The sequence below is a fragment of the Bos javanicus genome, chromosome 18, assembly GCF_032452875.1.
Source record: "Bos javanicus breed banteng chromosome 18, ARS-OSU_banteng_1.0, whole genome shotgun sequence".
Lineage (NCBI taxonomy): Eukaryota > Metazoa > Chordata > Mammalia > Artiodactyla > Bovidae > Bos > Bos javanicus.
In genome coordinates this window covers 47,136,250-47,157,613 of record NC_083885.1, presented here as the reverse complement: position 1 = coordinate 47,157,613, position 21,364 = coordinate 47,136,250, and the positions used below count along the sequence as shown (strand labels likewise).

The window sequence follows — 21,364 nt, the reverse complement described above, 5'->3', positions numbered from 1 at the left end:
GGGTAAAGGTGCTGTAACCAATGTTTTATCTTTGTAATTAAATACTTGGGAGAGATATTATGAGATAATTCTAATATCCCATTTTTCCCTTATACTTTCACCTTCATATTTACCATTCATCAATGGATTTTTTTATATAATTATAAAATTATGGTGATTTTCTATTTTCCTCATTCCCTTTATGAAGTAGAATTCTTCATCATTAAATTGAACCAGAATTCTTTCTTTGGGGTAGCCAATTTCATGGTTCATGGCAGCAATAAACAGGATAGGTCAGGAACATCTCCTTGTATTTGGGGGGAAAAAAAAACAAAGCTTCCAAGTAGTGTAGGGAACATGTGGAAGAGATAAAGGAGGAAATGAGAAAAAAAAAGAAAATGGAAACAAGTAAAGTTTTGTCAATTTGAGCACCATGAACAAGAATCAAAAACAACAGTTTACAATAATAATTATATTCTGGTTTATCAGATTAGCAGATTGTGAAGTGACACGAGCTCATAACAAAGTTCAAAGAAAAATATTAATGATATATGACCAAAATGTAGCTATAAGTACAAATAAGGGAGACAATAAGAATGTTGTATTAATTTTTTAATTTATTCATTAGGGTTTCAAAAAATAAGTATCAAGACACATGTTTATTTTACTTGTCATTAATTTTAAGTCTGTATATAAGGTTTTGATAGCTCACTGTTTTAATTTGTTCAAGCAAGCAAAAAATATTAAACCACAAGAAGAATTGTGGGGCAAGTAGTTCTGGAGTACTACCCAAGAAGAGGGAAATTAATCAGCATGATGGTAACTTAGAATAACCAGTTAGAGTAGGATAGAAGAGTAACTCACCAGTGTGGTAACATGATAGCTCAGTAAGTAGAGTGAGGTATTGATAATATTAATAATTATAATACAGTTGAACTATTTCAAAGATATGAAATAGCAAGTATCCTAATAAGGGTAGTAACAGAGACTCATTCTTTTATTCTGTAGGACATGAACTACCTATCAGTTATATACTTTTATTAACTGCTAGCTTAAATAAAATACTAATAAGGAATATGTAAGGGAAGCATAGCTCAATAATACCCAAGTAGAAAACAGCTTACTTACTACTGCTGATCATGCAAAACTGGGCAGGACACCAATCTCAAAAATTAGAATCTAATGAATGATAGTGATGTAAATATAACAGGTAAATATTCTTATAAAAAATCTATTAACCAGTGTGGCTTTTGATCACTTTGATTAACAACCAGGTCAACTTTCCTAAGAAAGAGATGATGGGTGGTTAAGATTTGCAACCTTATTAGCTGTCTTATTTTCTTTTTCATCTTTTTTTCCTGAGTCAGCTGAGACTGCTAAAATCAAAGGTCTACTGATAGTCCAACTGCCAACCACAGTAAGACAACACTGAGTGGGAATAACAGGGAAAATTATAAAACCCAATCAAAGCCATGCAATAGTAGTGTTTATAAACCCTCTTTATTTAAGTTTAGTGATCAATTTATAATCCTTGCAATAGCTGTAAAGTTTCCCCTCCATTTAAAGCTACTAAGAGACTGCTAAGATTGGGTTAGAATATTTTATGAAATATTTAAAATGCCATTTCATTTGGATCCTGACTGGTACTGCCTAGAGGTGAAAAGGTTCCTTAAAGGAATTGTGTTGCAGGAGGTATTTAGGGAAATCTGTTGTGTCAAAACAACATAGAAACTCAAAAAGAACTCAAACATTTGATGATAATGGAAAGTTTAAACATCTACCATTAAAACAAAATCAATAGAAAACAAATCTACACAAACACCTTGCAGGACCACAATACTTTAAAACCACATAGTATCTGAGAGTTCTGGCTCTTTGGAAAAGATAAGTATACCATATATAACAAGCAAAAAATTAGAATGCAAAAGATATATCTGAGCAATATTACAGAACAGTAAGCCAAAAACAATAGCCAAAAAAACAAAAACACAAGCACCAAAAGTAACTGTAAGCAAAACATCCATGGATAAACATATAATATGAAAAATAACTCAAATAATTGATAATTAGGAGAATACATTTCTCACATTTAAAAAATGGATTAACAGGGACCATCCTATGTGAATGGATATTCAGAATGTTGATCGATATAAAAAGGAGAAATATTTGGCACTATTGAACAAAGCTGAAAGTATTTATCTCATGAATGAACAATTCTGCTTCTAGAATGGCCATAAATTCTGAAAACAGTTTTAAAAGAGAGTGAATCTTGTCAATAAATACACAGGTTTTTTTCAGTGAAACTCAGAAACAAATAGGCTTTATACATGTCTTTCATTCAAAAGACTCCTCCCTAGTATAACTTGTTCAGTATCAAGTAAGGTGCCTGCCCATACTAAAAGCATTACCACATTCCTTACATTCATAGGGTTTCTTACCATTGTGAGTTCTCTGATGTTTTGTAAAGGATGAACTATGTCTAAAGGCCTTCCCACATGCTTTACATTCATAAGGTTTCTCTCCAGTATGAATTCTCTGATGTTCAGTAAGGGCTGAACTGTGTCTAAAAGCCTTCTCACATACCTTACATTCATATGGTTTCTCACCACTATGAATTCTTTGATGTTGAATAAGAGCTGAAGTAAGTCTAAAGAACTTTCCACATTCTTTACATTCATAAGGTTTCTGACCACTGTGAATTCTCTGATGTCGAGTAAGTTCACTTCCTACTCCAAAAGCTTTCCCACATTCCTTACATTTATATGGTTTCTCGCCAGTATGAATTCTCTGATGTCTGGTCAGGGATGAACTATTTCTAAAGACCTTTCCACATGCCTTGCATTCATAGGGTTTCTTACCAGTATGAATTCTTTGATGTCGAGCAAGTTCTCTACAGACTCCAAAAGTCTTCCCACATTGTTTACACGCATAAGGTTTTTCACCAGTATGAATTCTCTGATGTTCAATAAGCTGTGAACTAATTCTAAAGACCTTCTCACATTGAATACATTTGTATGGTTTCTCACCAGTATGAATTCTCTGATGTTCGGTTAGCTGTGAATGAAATCGAAAATCCTTGCCACATTCCATACATTTGTAAGGTTTCTCATCAGTATGGATTTTCTGATGTCTAGTAAGTTGTGCATGCACTCTAAAAGATTTCCCACAGAAAGTGCATTCATAGGGTTTCTTACAATCGTGAATTCTTTGAAATGAAGTGATTGCTTCAATTCCTCTAAAAGTCCTTCCATATTCCTTACATTTATAGCACTTCTGATCATCACGGTGTACACTAAGGGCTTCATAAAAACTAAATACATTCCCACACTCCATACATTTACAAGGTTTCACAGCAGTATGAATATTCAGTTGTAGGGTATAGGGGTCATCTACTCCAAAGGTTTCCCAATATTTACTACATTCAGAGGTTTTTTTACCACTGTGAATTTTCTCATATTCATCAACACTTAATTCACAACTAAGGACCTTCCCATACTGCTTATATTCAAAGGGCTTCTTGCTATCATGAAATCTCTGACGTAATGTAAGAAATTTGTGGTTTTCGTAACTGGGTACCTTTTCAGAGATGATTTTTATTTGACTGAAACTTCCCACTTCAGGTCTTTGTACTTCAGTCTTCCTTTGGCTTTGCCAATCATTTCTAAAAATGGAGTTCTGAAGGCCAACTAATTTACTGTTTTCTATTACTTCCCACTTAGAATTATTTTTTTCAAGAATGACCTTGTCTACAGATAAAGTCTTTGTGTCGTACTTGGATTCCAAGTCTGAAAGAAAGGGAAAAGAAAAATTTCTTTTTTCATGTGTCATAAAAATAAAAGTTATAAAATGCACAGTAGAAAAACTGAAAATAATTCACAGCATAAATGGATGATTAAAATATTGTTAATAAAGTTTGAAGAAAGGTAAAGAGAGCTCAGAGAAGGATAAGAGCATAATAACATAAGGATGTGAAGTTTGTGATAAGAGATATGGATTGGCAGTGGGTCTGAAATTTTGGTGTTGGATTATCACCTAGTAAGCTTGTCAAAGGCAATGGCACCCCACTCTAGTCCTCTTGCCTGGCAAATCCCATGGACGGAGGAGCCTGGTGGGCTGCAGTCCATGGGGTCGCTAGGAGTTGGACACGACTGAGCGACTTCACTTTCACTTTTCACTTTCATGCATTGGAGGAGGAAATGGCAACCCACTCCAGTGTTCTTGTCTAGAGAATCCCAGGGACAGGGGAGCCTGGTGGGCTTCTGTCTATGGGGTCACACAAAGTCGGACACGACAGAAGTGACTTAGCAGTAGCAGTAGCAGTAGCAGTAAGCTTGTCAAACACTGATGTGCCTGAACTAATCCATAATCCAGATAAACTGAATCAACATTTACAAATATGGAATTTAGTTATTGGCTATCTTGTAGAGATACTGTGAATACAGATGAAAATTTGATAATCTATACATTCTAACAGTTTTCTGAGATTTTTCTTTTATAATACAATCCCAATACTTTACCATGGATAACAAGGTTGTGCTTGTAAGACACTACTTTAATCCATTATCCCCTTTCACCTAATCTTTTTTCACCTCCTACGTCAAACCACATTTCCTATCATTTAGAGATACCCACAAGATGTTTCATTTCTCAGAAATGGACTCCTTATACACCATCTCCTTTTCATTGTCCAGGTCTAAAAGTAAGTACCCTCAGAAATGATGTACTACTAGCTGACTCTAAGTAAGTTCATATATCCGTCTCTATTCCAATATCTAGTTCCTTGCCCTCATACCCATTTTTTTTTCAATTTTGTATTCTGAAATTTACTCTGTTGTCATACTGTTTATTTCCTTATTCCTTAAACTTCAAAAAGACAAAATCATTATTTTATGTCCCACTGAATATCAAGGCTCAAGGTCATAGTAGTTGACAGTTACAAGAAAAGTAAATCACTGGTTGAAAGGAATCTAAGAATAAAAGCAAATATTACAAATATGTCACTGGAGAATACAACTATCAAAGTAACTATAAGAATAGTACAATAGTTACAGCATGCCTCAATGCTTTTAAAAATATCACACTACACTACAGTGACTTTATATACATAAATTTATATACATATGAAATTTCTAATATAGTAAGACATATGTATATATATAATAGTGTTTATAAATGATTGTTTTCTAATTGCCTCTCTACTTATACATATTATCTCCATCATTGCTATTAATTTCCTCCTATGCAAACTCATGAGTTTCTTTATCCCATATATCAATAAAGATGATGTTTTATTTACTTCTCTTCAGCAGTATTGTCACTATTATTCATCTATCCTATTGAAATCCTAGTTTATATTTACATGTTTTCCTTCATGCTCTTTCCCAAATACTCCATTTTCTTATACTCAAAACTAACCGTTGCTATATTTCCCCCAAAATATCAGTGTTTTATATATTATAATAGGTATATACCATATTTTAAGGCTTCTGCAGTTCTGAGTAAAGCTGTGGCTGAAATGCTATGTAAAAGTGGAGGTAGGAGGTGGGAAAAAAGGGAGGTAGAGGTGGGAAATAGTGTAAGGCACCTTGTAACAAACAATCTGTTGGACCTAGCTGGAGATTGGCAATCAATGAGGGAAGAACCTGAGGAAAATCCAAAGTGACTGATACACATTGTATGATAAAGAACAAAAATAATTTCCTGTGACTGAATTATGTTATGTATAATTAAGGTGAAATAATGCAAACATCTTATTTGACTGCAACAATAAAATCATAAATGAATGCCAGTATCAGTAAATTAAAAGTACTTCCTTTTAGAAATGAAGAAGCTTTCTATCAAACAATTGTTCAGTTGTTGTGGAAATGTATTGAAATTTCTGAGAATAGTGGCACTGAAAATATTACATATTGAAAATCCATGAAACAACATTAGTCACAAAGAAAGGATTTAAATGTTTATATTAATAAAAATGAAAGAATAAAAATAACCAGTGTATACATCCCATTCAAGAAGATAGAAGAGAACAAAGTGACCTAAAGAAAAGGTGAGGGGAGAATTGAATAAATACAGAATCAGAATGTGATGAGTTATAAACATGTAAAGAGTATAATTAACAAATATAAAATGTAAATGACAAAGAAAGGAAAGAACCATCACAGAGGATATTTTTAAAAATGATATTAGATTCCTCTGCTAATCAATTTGAAAATGTTGACATAAATTATTTTGTAGGTAAATAAATAGTGAAAACCCTAGATGCCATAAAAGTTGGGGGAAAAAAAGAACAATTTGCTAGAAAGAGATAAAATTGTCAAAGACTTACCTCCCATGAAAAAAAAAAATCATAAGCATGCCTATTACCTAAGATGTGGCAGTAAGCCAGGTAATGAGCCAGGGCTCCTAAAATAAAGATCTGAGCCATAACCTGGAGCAGGGAAGGTAGAAGATATGCCCTTGACGGTTGTGACAGAAGCAAGAATGTTATAATATTAATGAGTCATGACAAAATTCACAAAAATTATCTGAAGGAGACCACCATTTTGACAATGCAAGAATTGAAAAAGGGGGAAAAATAATTTGTGTACTAAAATATGTTAAGTAAACAACTAAATAAAATTTATAGCTAGTATTTTTAAAGAAGCAAAACACATAAAACATGGAAGACCAGAAGAACTCACTTTTAACCAATTCAGGTGTATCGTCTAGGATAGGGAAGATATAGAGTGAGGCTAGGAAAACTTAAGAAAGCAAAAATATATTCAAGAAATAAAGAATCATGTCAATGGTACACAAAAATCCATAAGGAATTCCTCAGTATTTATATAGCTAGGTATCAACAATCAAAGGCTGGGATGGGTTAAAGTATACTAAACTAATAAAAATCAACAAATCCATAATGACACATAAAGAAGAGATCAGTCAAATGGAGTTTCCCCAAAACATCACAGGGGCTTGCCTCCTCTTGAACAGGCTAGGCTTTTTATTCTGGTGATGACTTTCCTTGTTTCATCAAGTCTTTACTTTCCTGGCCCCATTTACTTGTCACATCCCACACAACCCTCCAGAGCAACTTTCTTTCCATCAATAAGGTAGTTACAACTGGGTTAGAAATGGAACACCCTGCTTACAAGACAGAAATGTAACATAATAAAACCTGCTTCTGATACTAATTAGCCATGTAACCTTGGAGAGGTAGCCTAAATATTTGTCTTAGCAATCTCTTCAAAGAAAAATAATGCAAGTAGTATTTATGTCATAGGGTTGCAGAATTAGGTAACTCAGTATATTAAAAGGGCTTAAAACAGGGCCTGGTACAAGGCAAGAACTACATGAGCTGAGAGGAAAACAAGTAGCTTTCTAAAACATTAAGAGGTCCTTGCTAGAATTCTGACTTAATGTTAAATGCAAAGTTCTTTAACCTCGTAGAAGGTATAAGACAATACTTGTATCAGGCAATGAATATGAATTCTGTTTGCCAATCTAACAACATAAATTATTCTTTTGATAATCATATCAAATCAAGACAGTATCTTAGCTGTTCTCCCAGAGGTGGGTAAGGAAATAATATAAAGAATTTAAAGCAACTCTGGGCTCAAACAAAATACAATAGATACCTTAAAGGATATACTCTATATATCCTATAATCAGATCTAGCTCTCTGGGTATCAAGGAAGGCAGAAATTATATGAAGAAACTAAGAAGGGAATTCATACAAATTATATGAAGAATGATGAAGGTTCTAAAAGGAGGTGTCATCTCCAAAACCATGCTCATTCCATGCATTTGGAAACTTGGAGAAGAAATTCATCTAGTGTCTTAAAAAATAGCATTGAATTAACTGAATGTCAACTGATAGTCTACAGAACATATTCTAAATTATGTGAACAGCCAAATTTACCCAATGAGACCAAGTTGCTATAATTTTCCATCATCACATCCCAGTACAAGTCCCTCTGAGCAGAATCCAGATATTCCCACTCCTCCTGAGAGAAGCTGATGACCACATCCCTGAATGTCACCAATTCCTAAAACAAGAAACACATATTACATGTAAAATTGAAGGAAACATTTTTGACTAAAAGATAAAAAAGAATTAAACTATTACATATAGAATGGATAAACAACAAGGGCCTAGTGTATAGCACAGAGAACTATTTAATATCCTGTAATAAACCATAATGAAAATATGAAAAAGAATATATATTTGTATAAATGAATCACTTTGCTGTATAGCAGAAATTAACACAGCATTGTAAATGAACACTGTACGTCACATGCCTGTGGCATGAATTATCAATGATAATGAATTTCTACATCCTTGTTCCTCAGTACAGGAAAAATATATAGCTTAGAAAATAGGGTATGAACAATGTTTTAAAATTTCTTACAACCCCAAGTTCATCACTGTTAATCACCATTTCACATTATATAAGAATTATAACTTCTAATGAAAAATTATTTATTAAGTGCTTTTTAGTGGCTGCAGAGTAGTGTGCTTGGTGAAAATATATGTGCCTTAATTATATTTAGACATAGGTTGGATAAGGTCTTCTCCAATTCTGAAATCAATAATAATCTACTATTTATGTCTGAGACTGCTGCTGCTAAGTCACTTCAGTCGTGTCCGACTCTGTGTGACCCCATAGACGGCAGCCCACCAGGCTTCCCCGTCCCTGGGATTCTCCAGGCAAGAACACGAGTGGGTTGCCATTTCCTTCTCCAATGCATGAAAGTGAAAAGTGAAAGTGAAGTTGCGTAGTCGTGTCCGACTCTTTGAGACCCCGTGGACTGCAGCCCACCAGGCTCCTCCGTCCATGGGATTTTCCAGGCAAGAGTACTGGACTAGTCAACATCAAATCCAATCTACCTGGAAAATCAGGTCTGTTCAGAAGTAGAGTTTGCTCATATGTCATTAAATGGATCCATTTGCTTTTTTTCTCAAGACTATGTAAAAGGATGGTAAATGCCTCCCTCTGGGGATTCTGTTTCTACCCTATAACCACTCTGAATAAAAAATGTATACATAGGAACACTAAACATTACTTGGAAAAGAGGTAGGCACACAGAAGGTACAGTATGCTGTTTGACTCCAACTCTCACTAGAAAATGAAAATGGGGGTTTTCATGAGGATGTGGGGGGTAGGCTCTTAAAGCTGTTTTCTTGGAAGATTCAGGTAAATGAAATGTTCACAAAGGAGAGAAACAGCAACTTACATGGTCCATGGTTAGAACCGTAAAGAATTGGTCGAGGAATTCCACTTCTGGTATGACAGCATGAGGAGTTCTATGGAGATTGTCCCCATTGAAACTGGTGAAAATTATATATAAAAACAAAGCAAATGAAGAAACATTTGTTCAAGAAAATCTAGTAAAACTTACTAAGAACTGTAAAAGTCTGCAGTATCTGAACCTAATCTGCACCCTTCCTTATCCCTCCATCCTAGTGAGAAAAAGATTCTATTCCAAACTAGTACAACTAAGGACACAAACTTCCTCACTCCTCCTCAATCTCTGCTCCCAGTCAGATAACTATCTTCCTGGGAGGAGGAGAACATTAGCATTTCTCATTTGCCCCCAGCTACCTTTGCTCAGGCAAATGCAACTAAGGCATGCAACTGCCTAGCAGCCAGGTGAGAACTGTAGGCTGTACCTTGGGTGTGGCACTGCTGAGAATACTGCGGTTTCAATCATCTTTGCTTTGGCTCATGGGGTAGGAGTTCCATGCCAAGAGAGGGAAGCTGAGACCTAAGACTACTGAGCAACCCCCTCCATATCCCTCTCCATTTCCAATGGAGTGTGGAGAAGTTCAAGGATAAGGACATTCTCAAAAACAGTGGAAATTTTAGTGAAAAGCTATTGGGGTTAGTGAAAGGCTATAAAGATTGAAAAATTCATTGGAGATAAATGCTAAACTGTAGGCAGGCTATTTTTGTTAGAAGGGATCAGAGAAAGATATTTGGGGAGCCCTTTCTACTGTCAGAACAAATCTCAAATACTGACTTTATTTCCTTAGTCTGTGAAGCAGTGTATCCCTAGGACATTTCTGAAAATAATAGTGCCATCAGTCACAATTAGGGAATCGTAACAGCTTGGTGTGGTCAGGTAAAGAGACATTCAAAGAGCCTTGTCAAGACCACTGCCATCCAAGGGTGACTGTGTAATAGTCAAGTCTATACCCCAAGGAGCACTATTAGAGATTTACACTATAGGGGAGATAGATTTCACTTAATTTAGCCAGTTACTAAATAAATATAAATAACAATAACAAGAGGGGAAGGAGACAAAACTATCACAGTTGAAACAACTATCTAAAAATGTCAACTTTCCATAAACAAGACAGGATAATATAACCCATAAACCAAAAACAAAACCAACAATAGAAACTGACTGTGAAAACAACTAGATTGAACAAAGAATTCAAAGTAACAACTATAAATATATTCAAATAAACAATAAACATGCTTAAAGTAAATGAAGGTATGATCATAATGTCATAATCTGTGAAGAGACAGAAGTTATTTAATATCACCAGGTAGTTGGTGATGGACAGGGAAGTCTGGTGTGCTGCAGTCCATGGAGTCCCAAAGAGTCAGACAGGACTGAGCAACTGAACTGAACTGAGTATCACCAGATGTAAATTCTGAATACTGAAGTTGAAAAGTATAACCAAAATGTAAATTTCACTAGAATGTCTCAACAGTAGATATGAAGTAGACAGAAAAAAAGTATTAGCAAACTTAAAGGTATCTTGATAGACATGCAACCTGAAGAACAGCAACACAAAAACAAGAAAAATGAAAAGAGCTTCAGAGAAATGTTGGAAACCATTAAGCACACACTTGTAACAGATGTAACAGAAAAGCGTAAAGGAGTATTTTAACATATTCAAGTAAATAATGGATGAAATTTCCTAAATTAATTGAAAAATATTACTCTATATATCCAGAAAGCTTGATGAACACCAAATAGAATAAATTCATAGAGATCTACAGACAGACAAATCATGGTAAAAATCGTGAAATATGAGAGAATCTGGAAAGCAGAAAGGAAAATTAGTTGTCACTTAAAAGTGAATCCTTAATAAGTTTACTTGATGACACTGCACAGAAACAATGGAGACCATAAGGCAATGGGATAATATATACAAAGTGCTCAAAAAAACTTTCAATCAAGAGCTATTTTTCAAATGTGAAGATGAAATAAAGATATTACCAGATAAAGAAAAACTGAGGGAATTAGTTAAATGTTAGCAGTCCTGTCTTAAAGAAATACTCAAGGGAGTTCTTCAGGTTAAAAGTAAGTCCCAGGTAGTAATACATATTCCATGCGAAAAAAACAAAGAGCACTAGTAAAGGTAATTATGTAATTTAAAAGACAGTACACATACATATTTCTTCTCCTTCACATAACGGATTTATGTGGCAGGTTTAAAATTTCTCAACAAATATTAGCCAACTGAACTCAAGAATACATTAAAATGATCATATACCATGATCAAGTGGGATTTATTCCATGGATGCAAGAATGGCTCACCATCCCCCAAACAATATGATACAACATATTAACAAAATGAGGGATAAAAACCCACATAATCACCTGAATAGATGCATAAAAAGTATTTGACAAAAATTAAACATCAATTTATGATAAAAACTCTGCAAAGTGGATATAGAAGGAACATACTTCAGCATAATAACAAGTTCATAGCAAATATCATACCTAATGGTGAAAAGTTGAAAGCTTTTCCTCCAAGATCAGGAACAAGACAAAGATGCCCACTCTTGCCACTTTTATTCAACACAGAATTAGAAGTCTTAGCTACAGCAATTACATTTTCTAAAAAAGGAAGAAAGAAATAAAAGGTATGCAAATGAGAAAAGAAGTAAAACTGTCACTATTTGCAGATGAAATGATAGTATATACAGGAAGACCCTGAAGATTCCATCAAAAAACTTAGAAGTAATAAATTTAGTAAAGTTGCAGGATACAAAATCCATACACCAAATATCAGTTGCATTTCTATAGACTTATAATGAGCACTCAGAAAAATTAAGCTATCCTCTGCTCATTGATTGGAAGAATTAAAAAAAGAGCTGGATTTCAAATTACATTCCAAAGCTATAGTAATCAATACAGTATGTTATTTAAAAAAAAAAAAAAAAGCCATACACACAGACCAATGGAATAGAATAAAGGGCTCAGAAAATAAACCCAAGTATTATACTTATGGTCAATTTATGACACAAGAGCCAATACACAATGTAGTAAGGACAGGCTCTTCAACAGATGGTTTTGGGAAAAGGGACAGTCATATGGAAAAGCATGAAGCTAGGTCACTATTTTGCACCATACATAAATATAAAGTCAAAATGGATTAAAGACTTGAACATAAAACCTGAAACCATAAAACTCCCAGAAGGTAATATCGTGGGTAAACAACCTGACATCAGTCTTGGCTGTGATTCTTTTTGGAGATAGCATGAAAAAAGCAACAAAAGCAAAAATAAACAAGTGGGACCACATCAAACTAAAAAACTTTGTGCACCAAAGAAAACCATCAACAAAATGAAAAGGCAACCTACTAGTAGAAAATATTTGCAAATCAAATTACTGATAAGGGGTTCATATCCAAAACACATAAAGAACTCATACAACTCAATAGGAAAAAACCTTCAATTTAAAAAATGGGCAAAGGGTATGAATAGAATTTTTCCAAGGAACAGGATCCCGAACATGTACATGAAAAGGTGCTCAACATCATTAATCAGGGAAATGCAAATCAAAACCGCAATGAAACCTCATCTCAACCTTCAGAATGGTGATTATCAAAAAGACAAGAGGTAACAAATGCTGGTGAGGACACAGAGAAAGGGAATTCTTGTTCACTGTTCACGGGAATGTTAATTGGTAAGACCACTGTGGAAAACAGAATGGAGGGTCCTTTAAAAAATTAAAAACAAATACCATATGATTCTGCAATTGCACTTCTGAGTATTTTTCTTAAGGAAGTTAAAACACTGACTGAAAAAGATTTATGTACCCTCAAGTTCATGCAACATTATTTATTTATAATAGCAAGTAATGAAAATAATGTAACTGTCCATGGATGGATGGATGCGTAAAGAAAATATCACACACACACACCCCAACACACAAATGGAATGTTACTCAGCCATAAAAAATAAAATCTTGCCATTTGTGAAAACATGGATGAACCCTGAAGACACTATAAGTAAGAGCAAGACAAATACTGTATGATCTTACTAATATATGAACTCTAAAAAAACAAAAGACAAACTCCTAGACACTGAAGAGAAATTGGTGGCTGCTAGAGATGTGGGGTGAGAGGGTGGGCAAAATGGGTAAAGGTAGTCAAAAAGTAAATTTTAATTCTAAATAAATCATGGGGATGAATGTTCACCATGATGACCATATTTAATAATACTGTATTGTATATTTGTAAGTTGCTAAGAGAATAAAAAAGTTGCTGAATCTAAAATGTTCTTATTACAATGAAAAAACAACTTGTAACTTTGTATAGTGATGAATGTTGAAACAGACTTATTGTGGCCATTTTGAAATATATACAAATATTGAATCATGTTGTTCACCTGAAACTAATATAACGTTATATATTATGTCTCCAAAAAAATTTTAAAAGCCCCACATACCTAGAGAGAAAATTTTTGGAAGAATGTATGTTATTAACAATGATTATTTCTAGATGGTGGGATTGTGGGTAATTATTGACTTATAAGTTCCTTAAAAATTGAATATTTTACAACCTGCATCAATTCCACCATCAGACATATCAGTTTAGTTCAGTTCAGTCACTCAGTCATGTCCAACTCTTTGCGATCCAATGAATTGCAGCAAACCAGGCCTCCCTGTCCATCACCAACTCCCAGAGTTCACGTCCATCAAGTCAGTGATGCCATCTAGCCATCTCATCCTCTGTCGTCCCCTTCTCCTCCTGCCCCCAATCCCTCCCAGCATCAGAGTCTTTTCCAATGATTCAACTCTTTGTATGAGGTGGCCAAAGTACTGGAGCTTCAGCTTTGGCATCATTGCTTCCAAAGAACACCCAGGACTGATCTCCTTTAGAATGGATTGGTTGGATCTCTTTGCAGTCCAAGGGACTCTCAAGAATCTTCTCCAACACCGCAGTGCAAAAGCATCAATTCTTCGGTGCTCAGCTTTCTTCGCAGCCCAACTCTCACATCCATACATGACCACTGGAAAAACCATAGCCTTGAGTAGATGGACCTTTGTTGGCAAAGTAATGTCTCTGCTTGTGAATATGCTATATAGATTGGTCATAACTTTCCTTCCAAGGAGTAAGTGTCTTTTAATTTCATGGCTGCAATCACCATGTGCAGTGATTTTGGAGCCCAAAAAAATAAAGTCTGACACTGTTTCCACTGTTTCCCCATCTATTTGCCATGAAGTGATGGGACCAGATGCCATGATCTCAGTTTTCTGAATGTTGAGCTTTAAGCCAACTTTTTCACTCTCCTCTTTCACTTTCATTAAGAGGCTCTTTAGTTCTTTACTTTCTGCCATAAGGTTGGTATCATCTGCATATCTGAGGTTATTGATATTTCTCCCGGCAATCTTGATTCAAGCTTGTGCTTCTTCCAGCCCAGCGTTTCTCATGATGTACTCTGAACATAAGTTAAATAAGCTGGTGACAATATATAGCCTTGATGTACTCCTTTTCCTATTTGGAACCAGTCTGTTGTTCTGTGTCCAGTTCTAACTGTTGCTTCCTGACCTGCATACAGGTTTCTCAAGAGGCAGGTCAGGTGGTCTGGTATTCCCATCTCTTTCAGAATTTTCCACAGTTTATTGTGATCCACATAGTCAAAGACTTTGGAATAGTCAATAAAGCAGAAATAGATGTTTTTCTGGAACTCTCTTGCTTTTTCCATGATCCAGCGGACGTTGGCAATTTGATCTCTGGTTCCTCTGCCTTTTCTAAAATCAGCTTGAACATCTGGAAGTTCACGGTTCACATGTTGCTGAAGCCTGGCTTGGAGAATTTTGAGCATTACTTTACTAGCGTGTGAGATGAGTGCAATTGTGCGGTAGTTTGAGCATTCTTTGGCATTGCCTTTCTTTGGGACTGGAATGAGAACTGACCTTTTCCAGTCCTGTGGCCACTGCTGAGTTTTCCAAATCTGCTGGCATATTGAGTGCAGCACTTTCACAGCATCATCTTTCAGGATTTAAAGTAGCTCAACTGGAATTCTATCACCTCCACTAGCTTTGTTCGGAGTGATGCTTTCTAAGGTCCACTTGACTTCACATTCCAGGATGTCTGGCTCTAGGTGAGTGATCACAGCATCGTGATTATCTGGGTCAAGATCTTTTTTGTACAGTTCTTCTGTGTAGTCTTGCCACCTCTTCTTAATATCTTCTGCTCCTGTTAGGTCCATACTGTTTCTGTCCTTTATTGAGCCCATCTTTCCATGAAATATTCCCTTGGTATCTCTAATTTTCTTCAAGAGATCTCTAGTCTTTCCCATTCTGTTGTTCTCCTCTATTTCTTTGCATTGATCGCTGAGGAAGGCTTTCTTATCTCTCCTTGCTATTCTTTGGAATTGTGCATTCAGATGCTTATATCTTTCCTTTTCTCCTTTGCTTTTCGCTTCTCTTCTTTTCACAGCTAATTGCAAGGCCTCTTCAGACAGCCATTTTGCTTTTTTGCATTTCTTTTTCATGGGGTTGGTCTTGATCCCTGTCTCCTGTACAATGTCACGAACCTCCGTCCATAGTTCATCAGGCACTCTCTATCAGATTTAGTCCCTTAAATCTATTTCTCACTTCCACTGTATAATCATAAGGGATTTGATTTAGGTCATACCTGAATGGTCTAGTGGTTTTCCCTCCTTTCTTCAATTTAAGTCTGAATTTGGCAATAAGGAGTTCATGATCTGAGCCACAGTCAGCTCCCCGTCTTATATTTGCTGACTGTATAGAGCTTCTCCATCTTTGGCTGTAAAGAATTAATCAGTCTGATTTCCGTGTTGACCATCTGGTGATGTCCATGTGTAGAGTCTTCTCTTGTGTTGTTGGAAGTGGGTGTTTGCTATGACCACTGCGTTCTCTTGGCAAAACTCTATTAGCCTTTGCCCTGCTTCATTCCATACTCCAAGACCAAATTATGGGTGTACTTTCAGATTAGACCTTGTTTTCCTAAACACTTGAGGTTTCTGAGTCATGTCAGGCTTGGATGCCACCATTCTCAAAACAATGTCTTCTAGAAGCTAGTAACTGCAACCTTACTTTTTATAAAACTAGACAACTGACTACCTGGCTACAAGTTTCCCCAAGTGCCAGGTCCAGACTGGGTTTCAGGCCTTTTCTTCTAAAAAGAAATTAGATTTAGTCTATTAAAATTACATTTATCACTCGTCCAACCACTTCTAATTGGGTCTGTTACACCAAAATGGCAGACCAAGAAATTGAGATCTTAATCATACAAGACTCAGATCTAGAACTTGGAACTGAGAAATACTTCCAATTGTGTGTATTCGCCAAGCTGATACAGTCCTATGCCTCATTTTGACAGGAAGTTATCACAGTCATAGTTGCCTAGTTCACTAAATTAAAACTGAACAAAACTCTGTGAGGCTCTAGAGTACAGATCTGTTCTGTGTTCTCCATTTCTTATCTGTAAGATATAGGCTTCATTCAGCCTCCTTGACCTTCCCTGAGTTCCAAAGGGTAGATTCAAACAATTGCTAATCAGGGAAGGGAGGGGATACAGAAACAGATGGGAAACAATCAAATGGTGGTTCAGCCTCCAGACAGGCTCCTGGTTCCTACTCAAAGAAATATGCATAACAATGTCTTTGAGTTCTGTGAAACTGGAGCCCCCACCCAGGTGGAGGATGATAACTTCAGACTAAACACAAGATTCCTGAAACACAGCTCTGTTGCCTCATCACCAAACAATCAAAAAAAAAGTCACAAACCCTGCAGCGCTCACCCCAAATGTTGCCTCCTGTTTCTGGGGATGAGTGATGACCATCCTGTTAGGTCTCCTGTTTGGCCCCTGTCTATTTCGTCTCTGAGAAGAGCCCAAAGTTTCAAACTAAATTGCTGTTATTACAAGGATGAATGCTTGTTTCAGACAAAAAATACCTTGACTTAGATCTGGTAGAGAGAGACTTTTGCTCTGTTAGGCAGGCCTACACTCATGCACAACAGAAAGAAGTTACAAAAGAAAGAGATCTGTGCCCCAATTCCCAAAAAGTATCTTGAGTATGAAGTCTCTCAGGGGGGAGTTGTTAGGGGAAGCACACTGATTGAAACCACCCACCCTGGCCAGGCATCATAGTAACCATTTGCAGGAGTTGTTTTATGACAGGAGGTCCTTCCTGGTAAGGAACATGGAACTAATAAGCCACCACCAACCGGAAGAGTTCAGGAAAGGTCAGAAGGAGACACCACATGTCCAACCACCTCCCAGAATCCTTCTCACTGGTATCCATCTTGGCTGAACAAGGCGTACACCAGCAGGAAGGACTCTGAGTCAGACTGATTGGCTTAAGACAACCCAGAAACTAATCCCATCACCGTAGGGGTTCCCTTACCCTCCTGCTCTCCGCCCGGTGCCCTTTCCCAATAAAATCTCTTGCTTTGTCAGCACATGTGTCTCCTAGGACAATTCATTTCCGAGTGTTAGACAAGAGCCCAGTTTCGGGCCCTGGAAGGGGTCCTCCTTCCTGAAACAGGTAGGCTATCCCTTCTCCAGCAGATCTTCCTGACCCAGGAATCAAACTGAGGTCTCCTGCATTGCAGGCAGATTCTTTACCAGCTGAGCTACCAGGAAAGCCCTAAATGATCAGAAAGATTCTGAGGACACAAGGCGTACAGGATGTGGCATATGTGCCTGCTAAGTCGCTCAGTTGTGTACTGACTTTGCGACCCTATACACTGTAGCTTGCCAGGCTCCTCTATCAGATTCTCCAGGTATAAATACTGGAGTGGGTTGCCATGCTCTCCTCCAGGGGATTTTCCTGAATCCAGGGATCAAACCCACACTTCTTACATCTCCTGCATTGGCAGGCAGGTTCCTTACCACTAGCACCATGTGGACTCTGCAATTAAAGGTTAGTAAATTTTTCTGTAAAGAACTGAAAGGTTGTTGCTGAACCACGAAAAGACACCGGGATTCTTGGCCTTCAGAGGAGAAGAACAATCCAGGGCCAGAGACGAGACTTGATCGCTCAGAGCTTTTGTGTAATAAAGCTTTATTAAAGTATAAAGGAGATAGAGAAAGCTTCTGACATAGGCATCAGAAGGGGGCAGAAAGAATACCCCTCTGCTAGTCTTTAGCTGGATGTTATATAGTTACTAGTGGTCTCTTAATGAAAGAAAGAAATGTCTTAAAACTCAGAGAATGGCCATAAAACGTTGACTTGAATCTTGTGGAAAGGCAGATTACCATACAAATAGTTTTATTTACACAGATTAGGGGAACAATGTTTTGTCAATTGGGCAGAACTGACTTGAAGACAGAGTCTGGGGGTAAATGCATAGTATATTAACATAGCTTAAGACAAATATTTCCATAAGAAAAGTGCATTGGTTAACTCAAGATTTGAGAAAAGTTCACTTCAGGTGGAACCAGGTGTCATTATGGCAACACAGTATTTTAAGAGAAACCTCTTTTTAAATTTGTATAGAGAAAGGAAAAATATATATATCACTAGTTTGTTTCCTCCTGCTGCTTTAGAGAAGGATAAAAAAAGTCTGACACTTGCAGCCTATTTTCTCCGTTTGGAGACCCCTGGCCTTCCTGCCTGTTACCCTCTCAGAACCAGATAGTAAATATGTTAGACTTCGTGAGCCAAAAGACAAAATCAAGGATATTATGTAGATGCTAATATAACAAGAGAGAAAACAAATTTCCACAAAATGTCTTCACAAAATTCTAAACTTTATTTATGAACACTGAAATCTGAATTTTATGTAATTTTCATGTCATGAAATATTGTCCTCCTTTTGATATGCTTTCAGTGACAGAAAAATGTTAAAAACCAGTCTTAGTTCACAGTCCATAAAAAAAAAAAAAAAAATAGGCTACAAGCTGGATTTGGCTTACAGGGTCATGGTTTGCTGACCTCTGTTCAAGACTCAGACCATTATATAGTACTGACTCTCAGTTTACACAATTATGTGACTCAAAAAAGAAAAAAAATGATAGCAAATCTTATACAAGAACTGGTTGGTACCACATAAATCTCCTAAACCTTTGGGAAAAAATGTCTGCCCTTCAAAAAGATGTCTCTGTACATATCCCCAATAATATTCTTGGTGGTTTAGTCACTAAGTTGTGTCCAACTCTTTGTGGCCCGCCAGGCTCCTCTGTCCATGGGATTCTCCAGGCAAGAATACTGGAGTGGGTTGCCATTTCCTTCTCCAGGGGATGATAATATTCTTAAAGGCCTCCAAAACAGAAGCTTGTTTTTACTGAAGACTGTTACTGAAATAAAACCTTCTCCTTCCTTGCCATTACCTCATTCATGTCTTTGAATAAAATCTAAAGTATCTAATGTGTAATTCTGCCTAAGCATTGGTCTCCTCCTTAACAAATCACCATGTAACAGAGGACTCTTTCTGTGTCATAAATCTACTCAGGCAAAAAGAGCACATGGGCAAGGTGCTGGTGAGTAGTTATACAGAAATTAACTGTAGGAAGGGCATTTGATGAGGAACTGGGAAAGAAGGGGTCCATCCTCATGGTATTAATAACTATCATTAACTAAGAAGAGAAGGCCTGGAGACCAGGTAAATGGATTAGTCACTATTTGGCAGGGCATTTAATTCATTCCATGAAACAGAAAAGCTCAAAAATGACCTCTAGCTTGGCTTTGAGATGTGTGACTGCAACACTTTTTTCCTTTCATGGCTCTTCTTTTAGAATTCAGCAAAACTTGGAGGAGAAAGGGAATCATGACATACCAGGCCTTTCATACCAACACAGGTTAAATAAGAACACAATCTTCACTGCTAGCAAGCCTCCATCATCAATGTTCAATATACCCAGTGGAAGAATGAGAAAGACTGGAATACTGTTGATCCTTCCCTGTATCATAAAGAAAAATCAGTTAACTGTAGCCTAGGACCAGAATCTGTTTCTATGTGCACCGAAGTTCCCTGTTGACAAAGCTATGAAAATACTGTATGTCTGCAGTATGCAGCTTGCCACCACAGAGCTTCCAAGAGGAATCTTTGGAAGCAGAAATTTTACTCTTGATGCCTTAATATCATGGTTTCCCAGCACCCTGCTTTAGGGATAATTCCAGCTCTAAAATCGCCCTAACAAACACAGAAATGTGCTTTTTTTTGTTTCAACCTTCATTCTACCTCTCAATATATTGAAGACCCAGAATGCTATTTTTGTGCAGCTAGCATTCCGGTGTATTCTGGCTCTTAAAAGTGAAAACACAGAGGCAATAAAAGAAAACCCAGAATTCCAACAAATTCCAAGAAAACCATGGAATTGACAATTAGTGCCAGAACAGGCTACACTAAATGTACTGAATGCCTGTGTATCAAGCTCTTAAGCTAGACAACAGAGTCAGGGTACATTGATGAAGGGAACAGGGGCCATGCTTTAAAACTGAGGGTCTCTGTGGGTAACAAGGGCCTCAGAGTCTTAACAGGACAGACAGTCACACAGGGATCTTTTCCACGGATTCCTCAACGCTAGAACTACAAAAATGAAGCTCTACCCTACTAAAAGTGAAAAAGCCACATCAGGCCAGTTTTTGTTTTGTTTTTTAAATAAAGGTGATGGTAGCTTGATGTTTATTTGTAGCATGTGGGAACTACTTTTCTGACCCGGGATCAAGCCCCGCCCCCTGCAATGGAAGCCTGAAATCTTAGCAACTGGACCACCTGGGAAGTACTTAGGCCGGGAGTGATCAGACTGTAGCCTGTTACAATAGTGGAGCCAAATGGTTACTTAGTTACAGTATATAACGCATCACAGTCGCCGCCGACCAGGGTCATTAGTAAGGCCCCGCCCACATTCTTAGGCTCTTAACCTGGACCAGTCAGAGCCTCCGCATGCACACAACCTGGTCCCGTCCCTCACACATTCGCTCTCGTTCTTTCTCGTAGCACTTATAACCACATCTTACGCTGACGCAGTCACACAGTCACACCCACAATCACCTTCCTCAGCAGGTAACTTGCAAAGACTAAGGCTCCCGCCTCTACCTGCCGCATCCGTACCTGGGAAACTTCAAGACTCCAGCAGTGAGCTCCTCCTGCATCCAGACCGGAGTCACCGCCACTCACCACTAGGCAAACTATGACTACAAGGCTAGGGGAAAATGAACCAGAGGCCGAAGTGCATTCGTGC

At 37.1% G+C, this 21,364-nt stretch overlaps 2 protein-coding genes across 6 annotated transcripts in view; one reads left to right on the top strand and one right to left on the bottom strand.

Moving 5' to 3' along the window:
• Positions 1–21,364, top strand: part of ZNF382 (zinc finger protein 382) — an 83,404-nt gene that overhangs the window by 11,522 nt on the left and 50,518 nt on the right. The gene's annotated exons all lie outside the window — the stretch shown is intronic.
• Positions 579–21,323, bottom strand: ZNF529 (zinc finger protein 529). Of its 4 annotated transcripts, none has more exons than XM_061386039.1 (6): positions 21,235–21,323; positions 19,957–20,080; positions 11,701–11,817; positions 9,196–9,289; positions 7,880–8,006; positions 579–3,764 (listed from the first exon to the last, which is right to left on the bottom strand). In XM_061386039.1, the coding sequence occupies exons 4-6, from the start codon at positions 9,202–9,204 to the stop codon at positions 2,353–2,355; spliced, it is 1,548 nt and encodes a 515-aa protein (XP_061242023.1). In that variant the 5' UTR covers positions 9,205–9,289; positions 11,701–11,817; positions 19,957–20,080; positions 21,235–21,323; the 3' UTR covers positions 579–2,352. The 4 variants fall into 4 exon arrangements, with proteins under 4 accessions (XP_061242023.1, XP_061242025.1, XP_061242024.1 ...); XM_061386041.1 differs by lacking the exon at positions 19,957–20,080 and having other exon boundaries at positions 579–3,033; positions 3,556–3,764; positions 21,235–21,322; XM_061386040.1 differs by lacking the exon at positions 11,701–11,817.

Excerpts from the sequence above, each read along its gene's own strand:
- ZNF529 (XM_061386039.1), bottom strand. Across the intron at positions 3,765-7,879 it reads TAGCAACTTGGTCTCATTGG|ACTTGGAATCCAAGTACGAC; the intron begins GTAAATTTGGCT and ends CCTTTCTTTCAG.